This window comes from Hylobates moloch, unplaced genomic scaffold (assembly GCF_009828535.3).
Source record: "Hylobates moloch isolate HMO894 unplaced genomic scaffold, HMol_V3 SCAFFOLD_1, whole genome shotgun sequence".
Lineage (NCBI taxonomy): Eukaryota > Metazoa > Chordata > Mammalia > Primates > Hylobatidae > Hylobates > Hylobates moloch.
This window is the reverse complement of record NW_026652276.1, coordinates 13,734,356-13,754,723: the sequence shown is the minus strand read 5'-3', so window position 1 is coordinate 13,754,723 and position 20,368 is coordinate 13,734,356. Positions and strand designations below refer to the sequence as shown.

Below are 20,368 nucleotides of genomic sequence, written 5' to 3'. Positions count from 1 at the left end.
AATAAATGTCTGTCCCACATGACTGTTTCATGCCCACATGGCTCACGGGAACAGTTTGAGAAATACTGTTTTCTGTGTGTTTCTTATTTCCCTTGTCCAGAATAAGTTCCCATCATATCTCAAGGTTGCTATTTACAATCTGAGCCTCTCTCCATTTATATTCTTTTTACCTTCGGTCTGTTCTAAATTGGAATGTAAAATCTAAGAGGGTAGGAAGTGATGTCTCTTGCTCACTGTATCTCCAGGGCATATAACAGTGCCTGGCATTTGTAGATGCTTAAGACCTGATGAATGTTCTGAATGTATGATTTTCAGGTGCATTTAGCTTTTTAATAATTAGATAAAACATAAGTGAAAGGGAAAATGTGAAAATGAAGTACCATTTGTCACGAGAGGAGTATACTGGGCACTCAGAATGTTTGGAATTTGCCTTTTGAGTTGAACAAAGGATGGAATTAGTGGTGAGTTGCCTTTAGGTGCCCTCCAACTCCAAGGCCAAGTTCCTGGGCAGTGGTGGGAAAGATGAGCTGTTTCGTTATGAATTCATGAGACCCTGTTCCCTAGCACATACCTCCCTTTTCACAAGGCAGGAAAGTTAGTAAATTGGGAACACCGTAAAATAAAACACATAGACTAATTAGCCCAAAAAAATTTCAGGATTCATACAAATAGGAACTCAGGGATTCATCTGTGAATATTGTCCAATACCCTAGTGACAGTGGGAAGATGACATTTTCTGGACTCTGTAAAGACATTTCTTTAACCTTCTCTAAGCTGATGAGAAGCTAACGAGACACTGCTGTTCTCGTATGACACAGCCTCCATGGAAGACATACTGTCTTTTGTACACCACTTGAAAATGGTCATTTAACTACCTGGCTAATTAAATAACATCCAGAATAAGGTCCCCAAAAGTACTATGGATAAAAGAAAGATTATCAAAATGTTGCTTAAGGGTTTTTTTCTTTAACCAGTTCAGTCACAGACAACAAATGGTACTCATATTCGTGGAAAAGCCACTATGAGCAGAGGGTCTTAGATGACTCAAAAGAAAAATTAGGAGATTTTGTTCCTAAAATTACATTATTTAGAATTAAGGTTCTTGAGCTGGTGCTAATTGAATGAGTGAAATATCATTTAATATCCTTCTTAATAACATTAGCGGAATGTCTATTTTCTCAGAAAAATAGTTATATCCAAAAACAAGCATTCTCTTTGAGAATCGAAAATCAGGTCGGGATAAACAAATACCAAGTCAGGGCATGATTTGTGTAACTCAGGTGTTTGTGAGACACCTCTTACCCTTGTACTGAATGGGGATTTATAAGACATGTATTCACATAACATTGTTTCTTCAAGAAGATACATTGTACAAACATCTATTCCATTAAGATACCAACTGAAAATCTACCATGTCATGCTCTTATTCAGGGAGTGGCAGGAGATACAGTTGGAATCAGCTCATCTTTCATTTTCCCATGAGCCTGGGAATGTATTTCTGAGAATGTTTTTCTCTCCTCTATGTAGCGGGGGGTCTTTGGGACGGTATATGGCATAGGGGTAGGGTCACATGTGATTATGCTCTTTAATTGCACCCTTTGCAGCTGAGTGGTAAGGTCGGAGGATAATTTATCAAATAGTGAACCGCTCAACACCTTGTACATGAAAGTATGACAAGTATAGGAAGGTGCCTAGGATAATTTTGGGTAGAACAGCAGGCAGGCATAGGCATGAAAGGAAGTGTTAATTACCAGTTGGAAAAAGGTTGAAGTGAGAGAGGGTATGAAAAATGAATTAGGTCTCCTTTTCAATTTTTCCTGTAACTGATCCCATGGACTAGTGATGCAGAAATAGAGAAGCTGTGCTAATTACTGTAAGCAGGGGCAAGAAGGTAAAGAACATTTCATTTCAGGCTGCTAGACTTTGGCACTGAGAATTAAAGTGCAAATACACGGTTTAAAAAAATCCAGATTGTAAGCTTACAGTCATTTAACTTGATAAAGATCCTTTTAAAATAAAGAACTATTGAGAAGTAGTTTATGCAGGGCGCAGGGACTTGGCCTGGGAAATCACTCATGTACCCGATTTGCTCCTTAGTCAAAAAGGAACAATAATATCTGTTCTGTTTTTTTTCACAGGCTTGTTGAGAAGCAAGTAGGGTGAGGCACATGGAGGTACTTTGTGACAATAAGACATGAAAATCCTACCTGGTGGCTTGATAGGCAGGATCCTAAAACAGTACTCAAGGTTTGTCACCCTAGTCCCTGGGACCATGAATAGGATGACATATCATGCCCTTATTACACTACCTTACGTGGCAAAAAGGATTTATCAGTTACCTTTGAGTTAATCAGAAACCTATCAGGCGATTATAATCTAATCACACATATTCTTTTTTGAGACAATGTCTGACTCTGCCACCCAGGATGGAGTGCAGTGGTGGAATCTCGGCTCACTGCAACCTCCACCTCCTGGGTTCAAGCGATTCTCCTGTCTCAGCCTCCCAAGTAGCTGGGATTACAGGTGCCTGCCACCACACCTGGCTAATTTTTTTTTTTTTTTTAAGTAGAGATGGGGTTTCACCATGTTGGTCAGGCTGGTCTCGAACTCCTGACCTCAGGTGATCTGCCCACCTTGGCCTCCCAGAGGACTGGGATTATAGGCATGAGCCACCGCACCTGGCCTAATCACACAAACTCTTTAAAGACAGAGCTTTTTCTGGCTGGTGGCTGAAGGTATCAGGGAGATTGACACCAAAAGGACATAAAGGAGCCATGTGACAGGGAATGTGGGTGGCCTCTGGGAACTGAGAGTGGCCCTCTGCTGACAGCCAGCAGGGAAACAGGACCTCAGTCCTACAACCACATGGAACTGAATTAGCACAACAACCTGAACGAGCTTGGACTCTCTCTTCCCTGGAACTTCTGGATAAGTGCCCAGTCAGGCTAACGCCTTAATTTCCACCTTGTAAAACCTAAAGCAAAGATTACAGTAGAACTCACCCTAACTTCGGACCTACAGAGATGAGTGCTGTTTTAAGCTGGTAAATTTGTGACAGTTTGTTACACAGCAATAGAAAACTAATATGCTATTATTAATTTGAAATCTTTTAAAACGAGTCTACTTTTAAATTATGGAAAATTGAGCTTGAAGACACTGAGAGACAGATTCATGCCTTACTCTTAATAGCTAAGATTCTACCACAGTTAATGGTAGGTCTTAGAGATATAGAATTAGAGTGATCGTTACTATTAATTTTGAGGTTGGCCAAGGATCTCTTCCCTAGATTTATATTTCTGGTAGGTGGAGAATAATAAATAAAAAGTCTTCCTAACATGAACCTGTTTGGAAGGGAATTAAAAACGCCTTCTCTTGGCCTGTTTTAGATGTCAGTGTGGTCTCACTTTGGTTTCTGTTATATATCAGGTTCTTCTTTCTTTCTTTTATTTAAAGGAGTACTATCGAGAAGTTTGTCCCAAAGCAAGAAAACACCAAAAAAAACCAGACTCTAAAAAAGTTCCCATCCCCTCAATTTACTTTTCTCATGACCACCTACTAAGAGAAAGTAAGGATCAAAGAAACACTAAGTATATTATATTTACAGAGGTGGAAGATTTCAATGTTCTAGCCACAATTTTAAGATCAAGAACAGTCAGGATCAAATAATTCAAATGGAAATAGGTTAATTGAGCATTTACTGAGTTTCCAGTGGTGATAAAAACACAAAGCTTTATTGATACTCTACCCAAACCTGGAACATGATACCTTTTCAATTCTGTTTTCCTGAGATTTCTTAAAGTAGATGGTGGGAATCCCAAGTTCGGAGGCAGCTATCCACTGCAGAGTGGCTCGGAGCTCGGCGTCTGGACACTCTGGCTCCAGGTCAAAGTTGATCACCAGCAGGCTCCTCTGGGGGCCGGCTGTTCCCATAGGCAGTCCAGATGCAGGTGCTGAGAACAGACACAACCACAGCCTTACCCTTCTTTCCAAAGGGACAGCCCAGGCAATTGTGTGTCAAAAGTATGGGAAGGTGGCTTACCCTCTATGCTTTCTGACTGTCCTTTAAGAATCTCCTTTTCTTCTACTAATTCACTTTGGGAGAAAACAACAGTATATGGTTGGTAATGTTTAGAAGAGTAAGCTGTAAATGAAAGATGAGGCGATGGGTCTTACTGATCTAAAAGCTTCTGAAGTTCATTCTGGATTTATTGTTTTTGTAGAGTGGAGTAATGCTGAGAAAATACCAATGTGGCTATTATGTAGGATCACTGGGTCTGCAATAAATGTCCTCCTCCAACAACAACAACAGGCCATGTAACTCAAGTTACTTTAGTTAGGATAGCTGGTGTGGGAGACTGAGAGATGCATCCTTCTCTTCTCTTCAACCTCCTTACCATAAACCTTCATAGGTTTAAACAATCAAAGAGAGATTTTGTGGGTAACTAGTTCTGATTTGGAGATTTATTCTTCTGCATTTTACTTTCATTTTAATGAATCATATGTTCCCATCTTGTCACAATATTTTTTTTCTATACTACAATAGCAACATAGCTTTTATTTTATTTAAAAAATAATTTTACATGTATATGGTTCTTTGATCTGAAATAAGAAAAGAGACAACCAACAAACTGCAGAACTTAAATCTGACAGCAAAATATCACAATTAAAATTTTTCTTTTTCTTTCTTTTTATTGGGGAAGTGTAGTAGGCTGGGTGGTTTAGAATGAGGGACTCATAACTGAAGTATTTCATTAGATATGGTAGAGTTTAATATTGGAGGTGTTTTTCATGTGGTATGTACTTATTACAGAGCCTTGCACGTAGTGGGAGGACTTGGTAAATGTTTCTAAAGTAAGAACATATGGCCAGCAGCTGAAAGGAAGTGGCTATCCTGGGAAGCCTGTGGTTGTCCTATATTTTTGTCGCGTCTAGAAATTAAGAGTACAGGAGCCCTTAAAAATGTGTTGTTTGATGACAGATGATTCTCTCATTCTGCTACTGTTAAGATATGGCTGAAAAATTCCATTGTGTTCCTGATGTTGAGAGAAAGAGTATAGTAATTCTTTCATTCATATGTATTTATTTGCAGAAATGCAATTTTTCAAGGATCTAGATTTTCTTCTAGATCTTTATGCAAGTGACATGGGGGTATGACAAATGGGAGGCACAGTTTCTGCTGTTTTGGAGCTGCAGGATGCTGACCATGGAGGTGATTTCTTGGCTTCGTCAGAATACAGATTTTCCCTAGGGTCTAGGGTCATAGGCTCATATTGCAGAGAAAGTTGGGAAAAGTAGCTAAATAAATGTTTCCTGAAAGAGAAAAATAAATTTGCCCCAAGGTAGTTTTTGTTTGTTTTGGTTTTTGGTTTCTCCTTGAAAGAAAAGAAAAGAAAAGAAAACAAAAAAACAAGATAATGTGTATGTTCATCTCTACTTGTGAATAGTGGCTGGGTGGAGCAACAAAGGAGCCACTGTCACCCTCAATCACTGAGGAACACAACTGGTTAAATGGTGAAATAAAAGTGCTGTAGTTATAGATAGTGATTGAGAAAATAGGTCAGGGAACAACTTTAGCCTATACTTATTTATCATTGCTCTGAAATTTCAGAAATCTCCAAATCATAAGCTAAATCACAATGATCAAAAATAGATTTCAATCATTTAAATTTTCCAGAATAACCACATATTCTAGAAGTAGTCCCGACCTCATGTTACCCTCTCTTTTTGCGCCATATTTTAGGATGTATGTACTTCCTAAAAGTACTTGTCCTTCTCTAAGTCCTTTTTTCCTTTCGTCTTAAGGAAGTGCCCATATTGTGGAGAGCATAGTCACTGGGTGGGAATGACACATATCCATCATGACAACCATATAATATTAGACACATTTAGTAGTGATAATCCCAGGTTTCTACATGTAAAGGAAAAGCCATTCACGTTTGATTTTATTGAAATGATTATGTTTTATAGTGAAGACTATTGAGTAGTCTTCTTTAGTTGGCATGGTATAATTTAAATGGATTCTTGCTTCTGTTTCTAGGTAGGTAAACTGACATACACTTCAGATTATATTGATAAGTTTTATCTGAAATGATTATTCCACAGGGGGCAGATTTGAAACCCAGAAAGCAGGTGGTGGTAGGGCAGGGCCTATTTTAGGCTTGAATTCTTGCTCCAGTGACATGGAACCACAGCAGTACAGACATGATGAGGTCAGTGGTTGGGCACAACCTGAATGATCAAAATGGATTGCCAGATGGAATTGGAGTAGTGGTCTCACAATCACTGCATCTCAGTGGCTACTTACTTAATCATGGGAGAAGATGGCATGCTTTCCTGATAAATGTCCAGGTCCATAATGCCAAGACTGCTAGTGGCACTACTGTTGCCATTGCTGACAAAGCAAAAGTTTACATATTAATGCCCATCTCCACCCTCTAACATGCTGCTGACAGTGATGTTCCATTGTTGTACAAGCTCCTTCCTTTGGTCCCCAGAAAAATATCGCTTTGTGCCTAGGACACCTCAATTCATATTTATTTCTGACCAAATTAAGAGAAATCATAATGAGACATAGGCCTAACCAGCTCAGCAGATAATAATACTAATAATAATTTGTGAATAATAATAAGTTGTGAAACCACTTTCTGAAGTGGTACCACAACTGGTAGATCAGACCTGGGGGTAACAATCAGTCTGCCTCTTTTCTTCATTCTAGTTACAGTGACGGTATTTATCTATCGGCAAGAGACTTCTTGCTTCTGGGGACACCTGCAGAGATGAAGGAACTTCTGAAAACACGGGCTGGCAGAAACCAGTTTTGACAGAAACCAGTGAACTCACGTTCTCCCTTTGCCATTTGGGGGATTTTCTCAGGGACATTCCATAGGATTTCATAGGCTGAGCATCTGGTTTGTTATTTTCCTATGAGACTACAGAACCACAAGTACAAATCTGGGCAATGTCGATGTTTTATCACTCCTTTATCTTACAATCTTCAAGAAAGAGCAACACCTGGTACCTTTTTTAATTGTAGAGAAGGAGGACCACAGATTGCATCATGTTCATAGGCTGCACAATCAACATATGGTCTAGTTACTAGCCTGGAACTTACTGACTGAAACACAGCAAAGTTGAGCCAATTTTTAGGCTCTGTGCATGTGAAATGAAATATATCCAATTTTACCAAACCACTCAGTCTCCTCACACCTTCTCTGTTTCCAGTGATGTCTCTTTCAAGCAAGGCTTTCAAAGGGTGAGTGGTGGTGTGTCGTGTAGTGGGACAGTTTTCTCCTGGGTATACCAAGAGTAGATGGTACTCTAAAAGTCGAAAATATCAACTGGATGCCCTCAAATTTAAATCAGTCTTAGCTTTTGAGGGGGGCACCAGGCATATTCACGTATTGAAACCTGATGACTCAAAATTGCACTGGAGATAATCAACCTTATAAACCTTACTGTTGAGTCCAAAGATTTGAGTTCTCTTTGCTTTTTGTTTCTATCTTGTAATACTTTCCACTAGTTTTAGAAGTTTTGACAAACTGTTTTACATTGCAAAATATTAAGTCTAAACAGACTAAACTCCCAGAAATAAACCTTTCCAAGAGTCATACATACACCCAGATGCTGATCTCATTTTCTAGTTGGCCTCTGTGCAAAGTTTGTGATCCAGTATCAAATGAGATTTTGGGCAGAAACACAGGGAGTCTTTTAGAGGTTCCCCCTCAGCGAGGAATAGTTTTTAGTTAATGTCTCCTGACTGGCTTGAGCCCTTCCAAATCCGATGTCTCCTAATCTCCTCTCTAGCTTTGTGGGAGGAACAATACAGAGGGCAGGGGAGATAGAGAGAGAACAGTCAGGCCAAACAATACAACACAGTGTGGAAACACTTGCCTCGTGTAAACCCAGCCTGTGTTGCATCTGAAATACAAATGAACCAGAGACAGAGTATCAAACACACCAGGTGTAAAAGCAGCTCACCATTTAAAAACATTTACAGCTGTCATCATTGAATGTTCTAGCTGGGGCGTGCAGGGAAAGGAACACAGCTCATTCTTAATCACGACCGAAGTAATTTAAGCCATAACTGGATATTAAGACACCTCTCAGCACAAATCATGACAGGCAGGCCCCTTGACATAGTAGGAGCTTTCCTTTTTTTGTTCTCTCCTTCTCTCTTTATTAGGGACCCTTTGCAGAGAACCACTAAAATGCATTTTTAGAATCTGTGTTGAGACCAGTTTCCCTGGGAAGTCAAGGGAAGAGCAGGTACCTCATGGATCGCTCGCTGAGCTGCAGAAAGCTACTTGTGTCATCCGGGTTGTCCTCCTCGTTGGCAAGCTGGGTCCAGCTGCCTGTGCTTTCCTCGCTGCTGCTTGGAGGGTTGGGGGACTCATCGGGGGCTCTGGCTTCTGTGGAGGCTTCAGCCTCTGGTACATCTCTGGCATCAAGGCTGTCACTGTAGAGGGCAAGATATTAGTACCAAGAGAGGCAGCATACACACACACAGGAACTTCACAGAGCCACTTTGTAGAGTCCCAGTAAACAGGATGTCACTGGACACAGGCAGAGTCTCCCTGGGCTGATCCTTCTGCTGGTGCCCTAGGTCCCATTTGCCTTTTCAGGATTACTCCCCATCAGCCAGCTTTTCTATCTCTTCTATTAACCTCTTTCTACTGACTCCCTCCAATCATTTGAAAAACAGGTTGAATGTATGTAGCCTGGCCTACACATAAAAGAGTTATTGAGGGACAATGATGTTTAAAAAGAAGATACACAAAGAATTCACCCCAGAGATTATGATTCAGTGTTTCTGGAAGGAGGTCCACAAATCTGCATTTTCATCAATCACTCCCGGTTGATTGTAATGCAAGAGGATCGTTAGAAAAATACTTACCCTGTTTCTGGTGCTTTTTACCAAGTCATTTTGCACTGACTTGGTAAAAAGCAAGATGCCTCTATATTTTGATACGCATGCCTCTGTATTTTGCACTTGCACTGTATTTTATGCTGTATTTTACCCCATCTCCTCTATCTGAAACCCCTGATTTATATCAGCACCACTCTTCTGGATGAGCACTTGCATTTTTGGACCAAGGAGCTCTCCAGAGCATTTAACCCTTGATCTGACAAGACTTTGTTCTTGAAGCTTCTCCTCCCTGGCCTCCTGTAAATTTCTGTCTCTCTGGTCCCTTCCTGCCTGGAAGCCAGTTCTCAGTTTTTCCTTTAAGTGTAGCTATAGCTGGCTCTGATTGACTTCCTGTCCTCCTTTCCACAGTCGGTTCCTAAGCAATCTCATCTACTTGCCTTTCTATGAAAATAGCTTCCAAGTCTGGATCCCAGCCAGGACCCTTCTTCTGGATTCTGGGCTCCTTTATAAGCGGGTCCTTTGCATATCTCATTAACATCTCAAAATCAATACATCTAAAACGAATTCTAATTGCCTTCCCACCCTCTTCCCGGGCTTCTTATTTCCATTGACTTTTCTGCGTGCCTAGGCGTAAAATCTTGCAGTCTTCAAATTTCTCCTCTTTGCCCTTTACATTCAATAAATTTCTTTGTTCATTCAGTTCCAACTCTAAAGTATCTTTTACGTACTCACTCATCCCTGTCTCCGTGTTCATGATGTTATTAGATTGGTGCAAAAGTAATTACGGTTTTTGCAATTACTTTTAATGGCAAAACCCTCAATTACTATTACACCAACATAATAGTTTAATTTGTCTTTCTAAATTGCTAGAATTCCAGATTTGGAAGGAAGATTTCCTGTAGATGAAGATCCAGAAGCTCAGTGAGATTGGAGGGCTTATCCTGAAACTGGAGTTGGTACTAGACATTTAGACCTTGTGTGCTTGCCTGGACTGTAGTGCACCAGCCTTCCAACGGTTGTGCCTCAACTAGTCATCCACTTTCAAAACCTTCTTAACCCTGGTGCCAGATGAAAGTTCCTCAAGCATATTGTTGGTTGCTCTTGTCAAGAGCCTTCAGGAACTTCCTGAAGCCAAACTCCATCCGTCATGGGCTTCCCCTGCTTATCAAGTTTCATGTGCCTCAACCCTAATCACTACTTAACAGACAAAACTATCCACTGTTTTTCAAAACTGCAGGGATTTCTTGCCTCCCAGCCTTTGCCTAGTTGAGTCCTCTGACCAAATGGTGGAAGAGTGTGCTTCGAGCATACTTTCTGCCATCCAACTGTGGTAGATTCCTGTTCCACGACTTGTCACCTGTTCAACCTAAGTTAATAAATCTCTCCAAGAAAAGTAGTAACATCTCATAAAAGTTTTTGGAAGACATAAATTAGAAAAAAAGTCATTTAATGCATTTAGCTTAGTGCCTGTATATAAGCATCCAATAAGTATTCTTCTTCTTTATTAATAAATTATAGAATTCATTAAGTCTAATAACATGCTTTTGTTAAGAATAATGTCTAATAACATGCTGTTTTGATCTTTGCTTCTCACTACCCCTCAAGCCTCAGCCAAGACACTCCCACCTCCCCAAGGCCTTTCTTAGTCTCTTTAGCTGGAGCTGTTTCCCTTGAATGGTTGAAGCAATCCATTTTTCTTTCTTTTTGGTGAAATGGAAGGCTTCCTGACTCACATTCTAGTACATATGGTTATTTGTGTATATAATATTCGTTATTAAGAAGTTTGCACTTTTTTGTATTTTAAGAACAGAGCTGTGAACACATATTCTTCAGATGAATATGTTATTGCTAAAAGTGTCTAGTTTCATAAGTAGAGCCACACTCTCAGTCTAGAGAGCTCCACTTGTTAAGTTGTAAACTGTGAAAGATCTGAGATGTTTCACTACTTGCAAGCTGATAGTTTTTTGTTTGTTTGTTTGTTTGTGACAAAGTCTTGCTCTGTTGCCCAGGCTGAAGTGCAGTAGCGTGATCTCGGCTCGCTGCAACCTCCATCTCCCAGATATAAGCAATTCCCCTGCCTCAGCCTCCCAAGTAGCTGGGATTACAGGCATGTGTCACCACGCCTGGCTAATTTTTTAATTTTTAGTAGAGATAGGTTTTGCCATGTTGCCTGGGCTGGTCTCGGACTCAAGTGACCTGCGCTCCTGGGCCTCCCAAAGTGCTGGGATTACAGGCATGAGCCACTGCGCCTGGCCTTTAGGGTTAATATTCAATCACCCTTTAATTCAGGTATCAGTGCCCTTTGCTCAGAAAACTCTGATGTACAGAAATGTAAACACGTTCATGGAAATTTGTCTGCAGACTACTTACAGGGTCATCGAAAACTAACAGTATTTATGTTTTTGACATTAACAGACTTAAATGACTGCAAACAAAAAGCAACAGCATATTTTGCTATTGACAGTGAAAATAGAGTCACTTGATCTAGTAGCTGCTGGAATGTTTTACTCCGGGCCATGGTACCCTGACTGTGGAGAACACAGGCTGCTGGCTGTACACACTGGGAATTAGCCTCAGTGAAGGAATTGCCTTGCCAAGATTAGATCGATTAGATCCTTTCCCAGTGAGGATCCTGATGTCTGGCCAATACAGAGACACAAAAGCCCACTCCTTGCTTCCATTTGCATCAAGACTGACAGACCATCCCACCTTCGGGGTTTCCTGCAGGATGTGCCAAGGGCTCAGTTGCAAACACGTTTGGGAAGGACCTCTCCTCTTGGCCAATCTTGCCTTTCCCACTTCCTTACATGGGTATGCATACATTTCTGCAGAGAACTCCCTGACAAATTATCTGCCTGCAACTCTCCCTCTCAGAGTCTGTTCCCAGGGAATACAACCTAAGACAGGTGGCCTCTTTCATTTAAAGTAAAATATTGGCTGCAGAAAGGTCTATGTAATTTTCCTCAATCTTAGAATGAGCACTGTTATCCCTTCTCTGAGAATGGTTACATTTTAAAAATTTAAAAGGTTCTCATATAGAGAGCAGAGTTTCAAATGCATGACTTTTTGAGTGTGATTAAAAATCTCCTTTTTGATGTGTGAACTTGTCACCTAAGGAGTTTTACAAACGGCTTTGGATGTTTGATCCTGACAGCCCTTCTCACAGCGTTCTGGGTAGGTTTGGCATGGAGGTGTGGCTGTTTCTAGTATGCTATGCTGCTAACACTTTGTGAAAGAAGGTCCTTGCTTGGTTTTTCTTTTTGAAGTATTGAGATTTTTCCAAATCGTGCAGGGAGGAAGGAGGAGAATGGTGCAGCCAAAGAGGCAGCATGGACTTAAATTCAAATGAAAGAATAGTTCATTGATGACAAATGGAAATAATACACATATTCCCAACACAGTGCAAATGAGCCAAGGACCAGATACAAAGGAGAAGGTTCCCAAACCATTCACTTGCCTAGTTAAAAAGTCATTTCCTGGACCAATTTCTTACTAAGTTAGAATCTCCTGTTATTAGAAACATTTATTCCAGGCTATTTCTTACTAAAGAAGTTAAATCTCAGTGATTGACATCCAACATCCTTATTAAAAAATGAGTCTGTCAGTGTATTTTACTTTATCTCAATTTCATGCTCTATTTAAAGTAAATCTCACGTTCCATGTCACATAACTAGGAATTCAGAATGAATAATCATTATCCACAACACTAGTTTTCATTTTGAGAGAAATTTATAGTTTTGCTCATTTATTTATGAATAATGCACAGAGGTGTTGTGCAGATGCATGCAGATGGCTTCCCCCTTCTTATCTTACATGTCATCCACAGAGATTCAGAAGACTATGTCATATCAAATTCCATCATAGGATCTACTCTCTCAGTTGGCAGAGATTTTAGAGACCATCTAGCCTGTAATTTCCATTAGGGTTCACTCTTGATGTTGCATGTTCCATAGGCTTTGACAAATGTATAATGACTAATATTATACAGCATAAGTTCACTGCCCTAAAAATCCTCTGTGCTCTACCTATTCAACCCTCCTGCCCTCTAACCTCTGACAACCACTGATCTTTTTATTGTGTCCATAGTTTTGCCTTTTTTGAGACTGTCATATAGTTGGAATCATATAGCATGTAGCGTCTTAAGACTGGCAACATTTGGCCAGGCGCAGTGGCTCACGCCTGTAATCCCAGCACTTTGGGAGGCCAAGGCAGGTGGATCACCTGAGGTCAGGAGTTCAAGACCAGCCTAGCCAACATGGTGAAACACTGTCTCTACTAAAAATACAAAAATTAGTCAGCCGGGCACGGTGGCTCATGCCTGTAATCCCAGCACTTTGGAAGGCCAAGGCAGGTGGATCACGAGGTCAGGAGATGAAGACCATCGTGGCTAACACGGTGAAACCCCATTTCTACTAAATATACAAAAAATTAGCCGGGCATGGTGGTGGGTGCCTGTAGTCCCAGCTACTCAGGAGGCTGAGGCAGGAGAATCGCTTGAACCCACAAGGTGGAGGTTGCAGTGAGCCAAGATGGCGCCACTGCACTCCAGCCTGGGAGACAGCAAGACTCCATCTAAAAAAAATAAAAATAAAAATAAAATAAATAAATAAATAAAAGACTGACGACATTTAATAATATGCATTTAAGGTTCCTCTGTATCTTTTCATGGCTTGATAGTTCTTTTTCGTTAGTGCCTAATAAAATTCTATTGTTTGGATGTACCACAATTTATCCATTTACCTACTGACGAATCCCCTGTTGCTTCTAAGTTTTGGCAATTTTAACTAAAGCTACTATAAACATCTGTGTGCAGGTTTTTATACGGGCATACGTTTTCAATGTATTTGGGTAAATACCAAGGAGCAGGATTGCTGGGTTGTATGGTAAGAGTATCTTTAGTTTTGTAAAACACTCCCCAAATGTCTTCAAAAGTGGCTGCTCCATTTTGCATTCCAATCAGTAATGAATGAGTTTCTGTTGCTCCACATCTTTGCCAGCATCTGGTTTTGTCAGTGTTTTGAATTTTGGGATTCTAATATGTATGTGGTGGTATCTGATTGTTTTGATTTGCAAATCCCTAATGACATAATGTTGAGCATCTTTTTATATGCTTATATGCTATCCATACATGTTCTTTGGTGAAGTGTCTCTTCAGGTCTTTTGATAATTTTTCATATATATATATATATATTATACTTTAAGTTCTAGGGTACACGTGCACAATGTGCAGGTTTGTTACCCATGTATACATGTGCCATGTTGGTGTGCTGCACCCATTAACTCGTCATTTACATTAGGTATATCTCCTAATGCTATCCCTCCCTCCCCCCACCCCACAACAGGACCTCGTGTGTGATGTTCCCCTTCCTGTGTCCAAGCGTTCTCATAGTTCAATTCCCACCTATGAGTGAGAACATGCGGTGTTTGGTTTTTTGTCCTTGTGACAGTTTGCTGAGAATGATGGTTTCCAGCTTCATCCATGTCCCTACAAATGACATGAACTCATCATTTTTTATGGCTGCATGCTATTCCATGGTGTATATGTGCCACATTTTCTTAATCCAGGCTATCATTGTTGGATATTTGGGTTGGTTCAAGTCTTTGCTATTGTGAGTAGTGCCGCAATAAACATACGTGTGCATGTGTTTTTATAGCAGCATGATTTATATTCCTTTGGGTATATACCCCGGAATGGGATGGCTGGGTCAAATGGTATTTCTAGTTCCAGATCCCTGAGGAATCGCCACACTGTCTTCCACAGTGGTTGAACTAGTTTACAGTCCCACCAACAGTGTAAAAGTGTTGCTATTTCTCCACATCCGCTCCAGCACTTGTTGTTTCCTGACTTTTTAATGATGGCCATTCTAACTGATGTGAGATGATATCTCATTGTGGTTTTGATTTGCATTTCTCTGATGGCCAGTGACGATGAGCATTTTTTCACATGTCTGTTGGCTGCATAAACATCTTCTTTTGAAAAGTGTCTGTTCATATCCTTCGCCCACTTTTTGATGGGGTTTTTTTTTTTCTTGTAAATTTGAGTTCTTTGTAGATTCTGGATATTAGCCCTTTGTCAGATGAGTAGATTGCAAAAATTTTCTCCCATTTTGTAGGTTGCCTGTTCACTCTGATGGTGGTTTCTTTTGCTGTGCAGAAGCTCCTTAGTTTAATTAGATCCCATTTGTCTATGTTGGCTTTTGTTGCCATTGCTTTTGGTGTTTTAGACATGAAGTCCTTGCCCATGCCTATGTCCTGAATGGTATTGCCTAGGTTTTCTTCTAGGGTTTTTATGGTTTTAGGTCTAACATTTAAGTCTTTAATCCATCTTGAATTAATTTTTGTATAAGATGTAAGGAAGGGATCCAGTTTCAGCTTTCTACATATGGCTAGCCAGTTTTCCCAGCACCATTTGTTAAATAGGGAATCCTTTCCCCATTTCTTGTTTTTGTCAGGTTTGTCAAAGATCAGATAGTTGTACATGTGTGGTATTATTTCTGAGGGCTCTGTTCTGTTCCATTGGTCTATATCTCTGTTTTGGTACCAGTACCATGCTGTCTTGGTTACTGTAGCCTTGTAGTATAGTTTGAAGTCAGGCAGCATGATGCCTCCAGCTTTGTTTTTTTGGCTTAGGATTGACTTGGCAATGCAGGCTCTTTTTTGGTTCCATATGAACTTTTAAGTAGTTTTTTCCAATATGTGAAGAAAGTCATTGGTAGCTTGATGGGGATGGCATTGAATCTATAAATTACCTTGGGCAATATGGCCATTTTCACGATATTGATTGTTCCTACCTACCCATCAGCATGGAAGGTTCTTCCATTTGTTTGTGTCCTCTTTTATTTCATTGAGCAGTGGTTTGCAGTTCTCCTTGAAGAGGTCCTTCACATCCCTTGCAAGTTGGATTTCTAGGTATTTTATTCTCTTTGAAGCAATTGTGAATGGGAGTTCACTCATGATTTGGCTCTCTGTTTGTCTGTGATTGGTGTATAAGAATGCTTGTGATTTTTGCACATTGATTTTGTATCCTGAGACTTTGCTGAAGTTGCTTATCAGCTTAAGGAGATTTTGGGCTGAGACGATGGAGTTTTCTAGATATACAATCATGTCATCTGCGAACAGTGACAATTTGACTTCCTGTTTTCCTAATTGAATACCTTTATTTCTTTCCCCTGCCTGATTGCCCTGTCCAGAACTTCCAACATTATGTTGAATAGGAGTGGTGAGAGAGGGCATCCCTGGCTTGTGCCAGTTTTCAAAGGGAATGCTTCCAGTTTTTGCTCATTCAGTATGATATTGGCTGTGGGTTTGTCATAAATAGCTCTTATTATTTTTAGATATGTCCCATCAATACCTAATTTATTGAGCGTTTTTAGCATGAAGGGCTGTTGAATTTTGTTGAAGGCCTTTTCTGCATCTATTGAGATAATCATGTGGTTTTTGTCTTTGGTTCTGTTTATATGCTTGATTACATTTATTGATTTGTGCATGTTGAACCAGCCTTGCATCCTAGGGATGAAGCCCACTTGATCATGGTAGTAAGCTTTTTGATGTGCTGCTGGATTCGGCAGTATTTTATTGAAGATTTTTGCATCGATGTTCATCAGGGATATTGGTCTAAAATTCTCTTTTTTTGTTGTGTCTCTGCCAGGCTTTGGTGTCAGGATAACGCTGGCCTCATAAAATGACTTAGGGAGGATGCCCTCTTTTTCTATTGATTGGAATAGTTTCAAAAGGAATGGTACCAGCTCCTCCTTGTACCTCTGGTAGAATTTGGCTGTGAATCCGTCTGGTCCTGGGCTTTTTTTGGTTGGTAGGCTATTAATTATTGTCTCAATTTCAGAGCCTGTTGTTGGTCTATTAAGAGATTCAACTTCTTCCTGGTTTAGTCTTGAAAGAGTGTATGTGTCGAGGAATTTATTCCTGTCTTCTAGATTTTCTAGTTTATTTGCGTAGAGGTGTTTATAGTATTCTCTGATGGTAGTTTGTATTTTTGTGGGATTGGTGGTGATATCCCCTTTATCATTTTTTTTATTGTGTCTATTTGATTCTTCTCTCTTTTCTTGTTTATTAATCTTGCTAGAGGTCTATCAATTTTGTTGATCTTTTCAAAAAACCAGCTCCTGGATTCATTGATTTTTTGATGGGTTTTTTGTGTCTCTATTTCCTTCAGTTCTGCTCTGATCCTAGTTATTTCTTGCCTTCTGCTAGTTTTTGAATGTGTTTGCTCTTGCTTCTCTAGTTTTTTTAATTGTGATGTTAGAGTATCAATTTTAGATCTTTCCTGCTTTCTCTTGTGGGCATTTAGTGCTATAAATTTCCCTCTACACACTGCTTTGAATGTGTCCCAGAGATTCTGGTATGTTGTGTCTTTGTTCTGGTTGGTTTCAAAGAACATCTTTATTTCTGCCTTCATTTTGTTATGTACCCAGTAGTCATTCAGGAGCAGGTTGTTCAGTTTCCATGTAGTTGATTGTTTTTGAGTGAGTTTCTTAATCCTGAGTTCTAGTTTGATTGCACTGTGGTCTGAGAGACAGTTTAATTTCTGTTCTTTTACATTTGCTGAGGAGTGCTTTACTTCCAACTATGTGGTAAATTTTGGAATAGGTGTGGTGTGGTGTGGTGTTGAGAACAATGTATATTCTGTTGATTTGAGGTGGAGAGTTCTGTAGATGTCTATTAGGTCCGCTTAGTGCAGAGCTGAATTCAATTCTTGGATATCCTTGTTAACTTTCCGTCTCATTGATCTATCTAATGTTGACAGTGGGGTGTTAAACTCTCCCATTATTATTGTGTGGGAGTCTAAGTCTCTTTGCAGGTCTCTAAGGATTTGCTTTATGAATCTGGGTGCTCCTGTATTGGGTGCATACATATTTAAAATAGTTAGCTCTTCTTGTTGAATTGATCCCTTTACCATTATGTAATGGCCTTCTTTGTCTCTTTTGATCTTTGTTGGTTTAAAGTCTGTTTTATCAGAGACTAGGATTGCAACCCCTGCCTTTTTTTGTTTTCCATTTGTTTGGTAGATCTTCCTCCATCCCTTTATTTTGAGCCTATGTGTGTCTCTGCACGTGAGATGGGTTTCCTGAATACAGCCCACTGATGGGTCTTGACTCTTTATCAAATTTGCCAGTCTGTGTCTTTTAATTGGAGCATTTAGCCCATTTACATTTAAGGTTAATATCGTTATGTGGGAATTTGATCCTGTCCTTATGATGTTAGCTGGTTGTTTTGCTCATTAGTTGATGCAGTTTATTCCTAGCCTTGATGGTCTTTACAATTTGGCATGTTTTCGCAGTGGCTGGTACCAGTTGTTTCTTTCCATGTTTAGTGCTTCCTTCATGAGCTCTTTTAGGGCAGGCCTGGTGATGACAAAATCTCTCAGCATTTGCTTGTCTGTGAAGTATTTTATTTCTCCTTCACTTATGAAGCTTAGTTTGGCTGGATATGAAATTCTGGGTTGAAAATTCTTTTCTTTAAGAATGTTGAATATTGGCCCCCACTCTCTTCTGGCTTGTAGAGTTTCTGCTGAGAGATCTGCTGTTAGTCTGATGGGCTTCCTTTTGTGGGTAACCTGACCTTTCTCTCTGGCTGCCCTTAACATTTTTTCCTTCATTTCAACTTTGGTGAATCTGACAATTATGTGTCTTGGAGTTGCTCTTCTCGAGGAGTATCTTTGTGGTGTTCTCTGTATTTCCTGAATTTGAAGCTTGGCCTGCCTTGCTAGGTTGGGAAAGTTCTCCTGGATAATGTCCTGCAGAGTGTTCTCCAAGTTGGTTCCATTCTCCCCGTGACTTTCAGGTACACCAATCAGAGGTAGATTTGTTCTTTTCACATAGTCCTATATTTCTTGGAGGCTTCATTTCTTTTTATTCTTTTTTATCTAAACTTCTCTTCTCACTTCATTTCATTCATTTGATCTTCCATCACTGATACCCTTTCTTCCAGTTGATCAAATCGGCTACTGAAGCTTGTGCATTCATCATGTAGTTCTTGTGCCATGGTTTTCAGCTTCATCAGGTCCTTTGAGGACTTCTCTGCATTGGTTTTTCTAGTTAGCCATTTGTCTAACCTTTTTCAAGATTTTTAACTTCTTTGCCACGGGTTTGAACTTCTGCATTTAGCTTGGACAAGTTTGATCGTCTGAAGCCTTCTTCTCTCATCTTGTCAAAGTCATTCTCCATCCAGCTTCGTTCCGTTGCTGGTGAGGAGGTGTGTTCCACTGGAGGAGGAGAGGTGCTCTGATTTTTAGAATTTTCAGTTTTTCTGTTCTGTTTTTTTCCCCATCTCTGTGGTTTTATCTACCTTTGGTCTTTGATGATGGTGATGTACAGATGGGGTTTTGGTGTGGATGTCCTTTCTGTCTGTTAGTTTTCCTTTTAACAGTCAGGACCCTCAGCTGCAGGTCTGTTGGAGTTTGATGGAGGTCCACTCCAGACCCTGTTTGCCTGGGTATAGCAGTGGAGGCTGTGGAACAGCAAATATTGCTGAATAGCAAATGTTGCTGTCTGATCGTTCCTCTGGAGGTTTCATCTCAGAGGGGTACCCAACTATGTTAGGTGTCAGTCTGCCCCTACTAGGGGATGCCTCCCAGATAGGCTACTCGGGGTTCAGGGACCCACTTGAGGAGGTAGTCTGTCCATTTTCAGATCTCAAACTCCGTGCTGGGAGAACCACTACTCTCTTCAAACCTCAGTTGGAAATGCAGAAATCACCTGTCTTCTGCATCGCTCACGCTGGGAGCTGCAGACTGGAGCTGTTCCTATTTGGCCATCTTGGAACCGCTTTTGATCATTTTTCAAGTTTTGTATTATCCTTAACAGACAAGTAATAATTATATCTATTTATGGGGTACAATACAATAATTTGATATATGTATACACTGTGGAATGATTAAATTGGAGTAATAAGAATATCCATCATGTCAAATATTTATTATTTATTTTTGATGAGAACATTTAAAACCTTCTCTTTTAGCTATTTTGAGATATATGATACATTATTATTAACTGTAGTCACCTTTCTGTGCAATAGAGCACCAGAACATATTCTTTCTGTCTAACTATAGCTTTTTACCTATTGACTAGAATCTTCCTTTCTCTGTCCACCTCCCGCAGTCCCCAGTCTCTGGAAATCATCATTTTACTCTCTCCTTCTATGAGTGAGTTTGACTTTTCAAGATTCCATATGTGAGATCAGACTGTATTTGTCTCTCTGTTCTTGGTGTATCTCATTTAACATAACATCCTCTAGGTTCATTCATGTTGTCACAAGTGACAGAATTTCCTGATTTCCAAATATATTACAAAGTAGTAGTAATTAAAACAGGATGGCAATGGCATAAAAACAGACACATTGACCAGTGTAATAGGATAGAGAGTCCAGAAATAAACCCATATATCTATGATCAACTGACTTTTGACAAAGGTGCCAAGAACACATGATGAACAAAGGATAGTCTCTTCAATAAATGGTGTGGGAAAACTGGATATCCACATACAGATG

General features: G+C 40.0%; 1 protein-coding gene across 5 annotated transcripts in view; it reads right to left on the bottom strand.

The window, feature by feature from the left end:
• The window catches only part of SPHKAP (SPHK1 interactor, AKAP domain containing), a 194,594-nt gene that overhangs the window by 7,238 nt on the left and 166,988 nt on the right, over positions 1-20,368 (bottom strand). For 3 of the 5 annotated variants that reach the window (XM_032754077.2, XM_032754083.2, XM_058437673.1), the window contains 4 exons: positions 8,270-8,455; positions 6,305-6,391; positions 4,040-4,092; positions 3,766-3,950 (listed from right to left, as the gene is read on the bottom strand). In XM_032754077.2, the coding sequence (XP_032609968.1) occupies positions 3,766-3,950; positions 4,040-4,092; positions 6,305-6,391; positions 8,270-8,455 (511 nt within the window). Of the gene's footprint in view, positions 1-3,765; positions 3,951-4,039; positions 4,093-6,304; positions 6,392-7,890; positions 7,918-8,269; positions 8,456-20,368 lie in introns of all 5 variants that reach the window. The other 2 variants (XM_032754081.2, XM_032754084.2) reach the window with 2 other exon arrangements.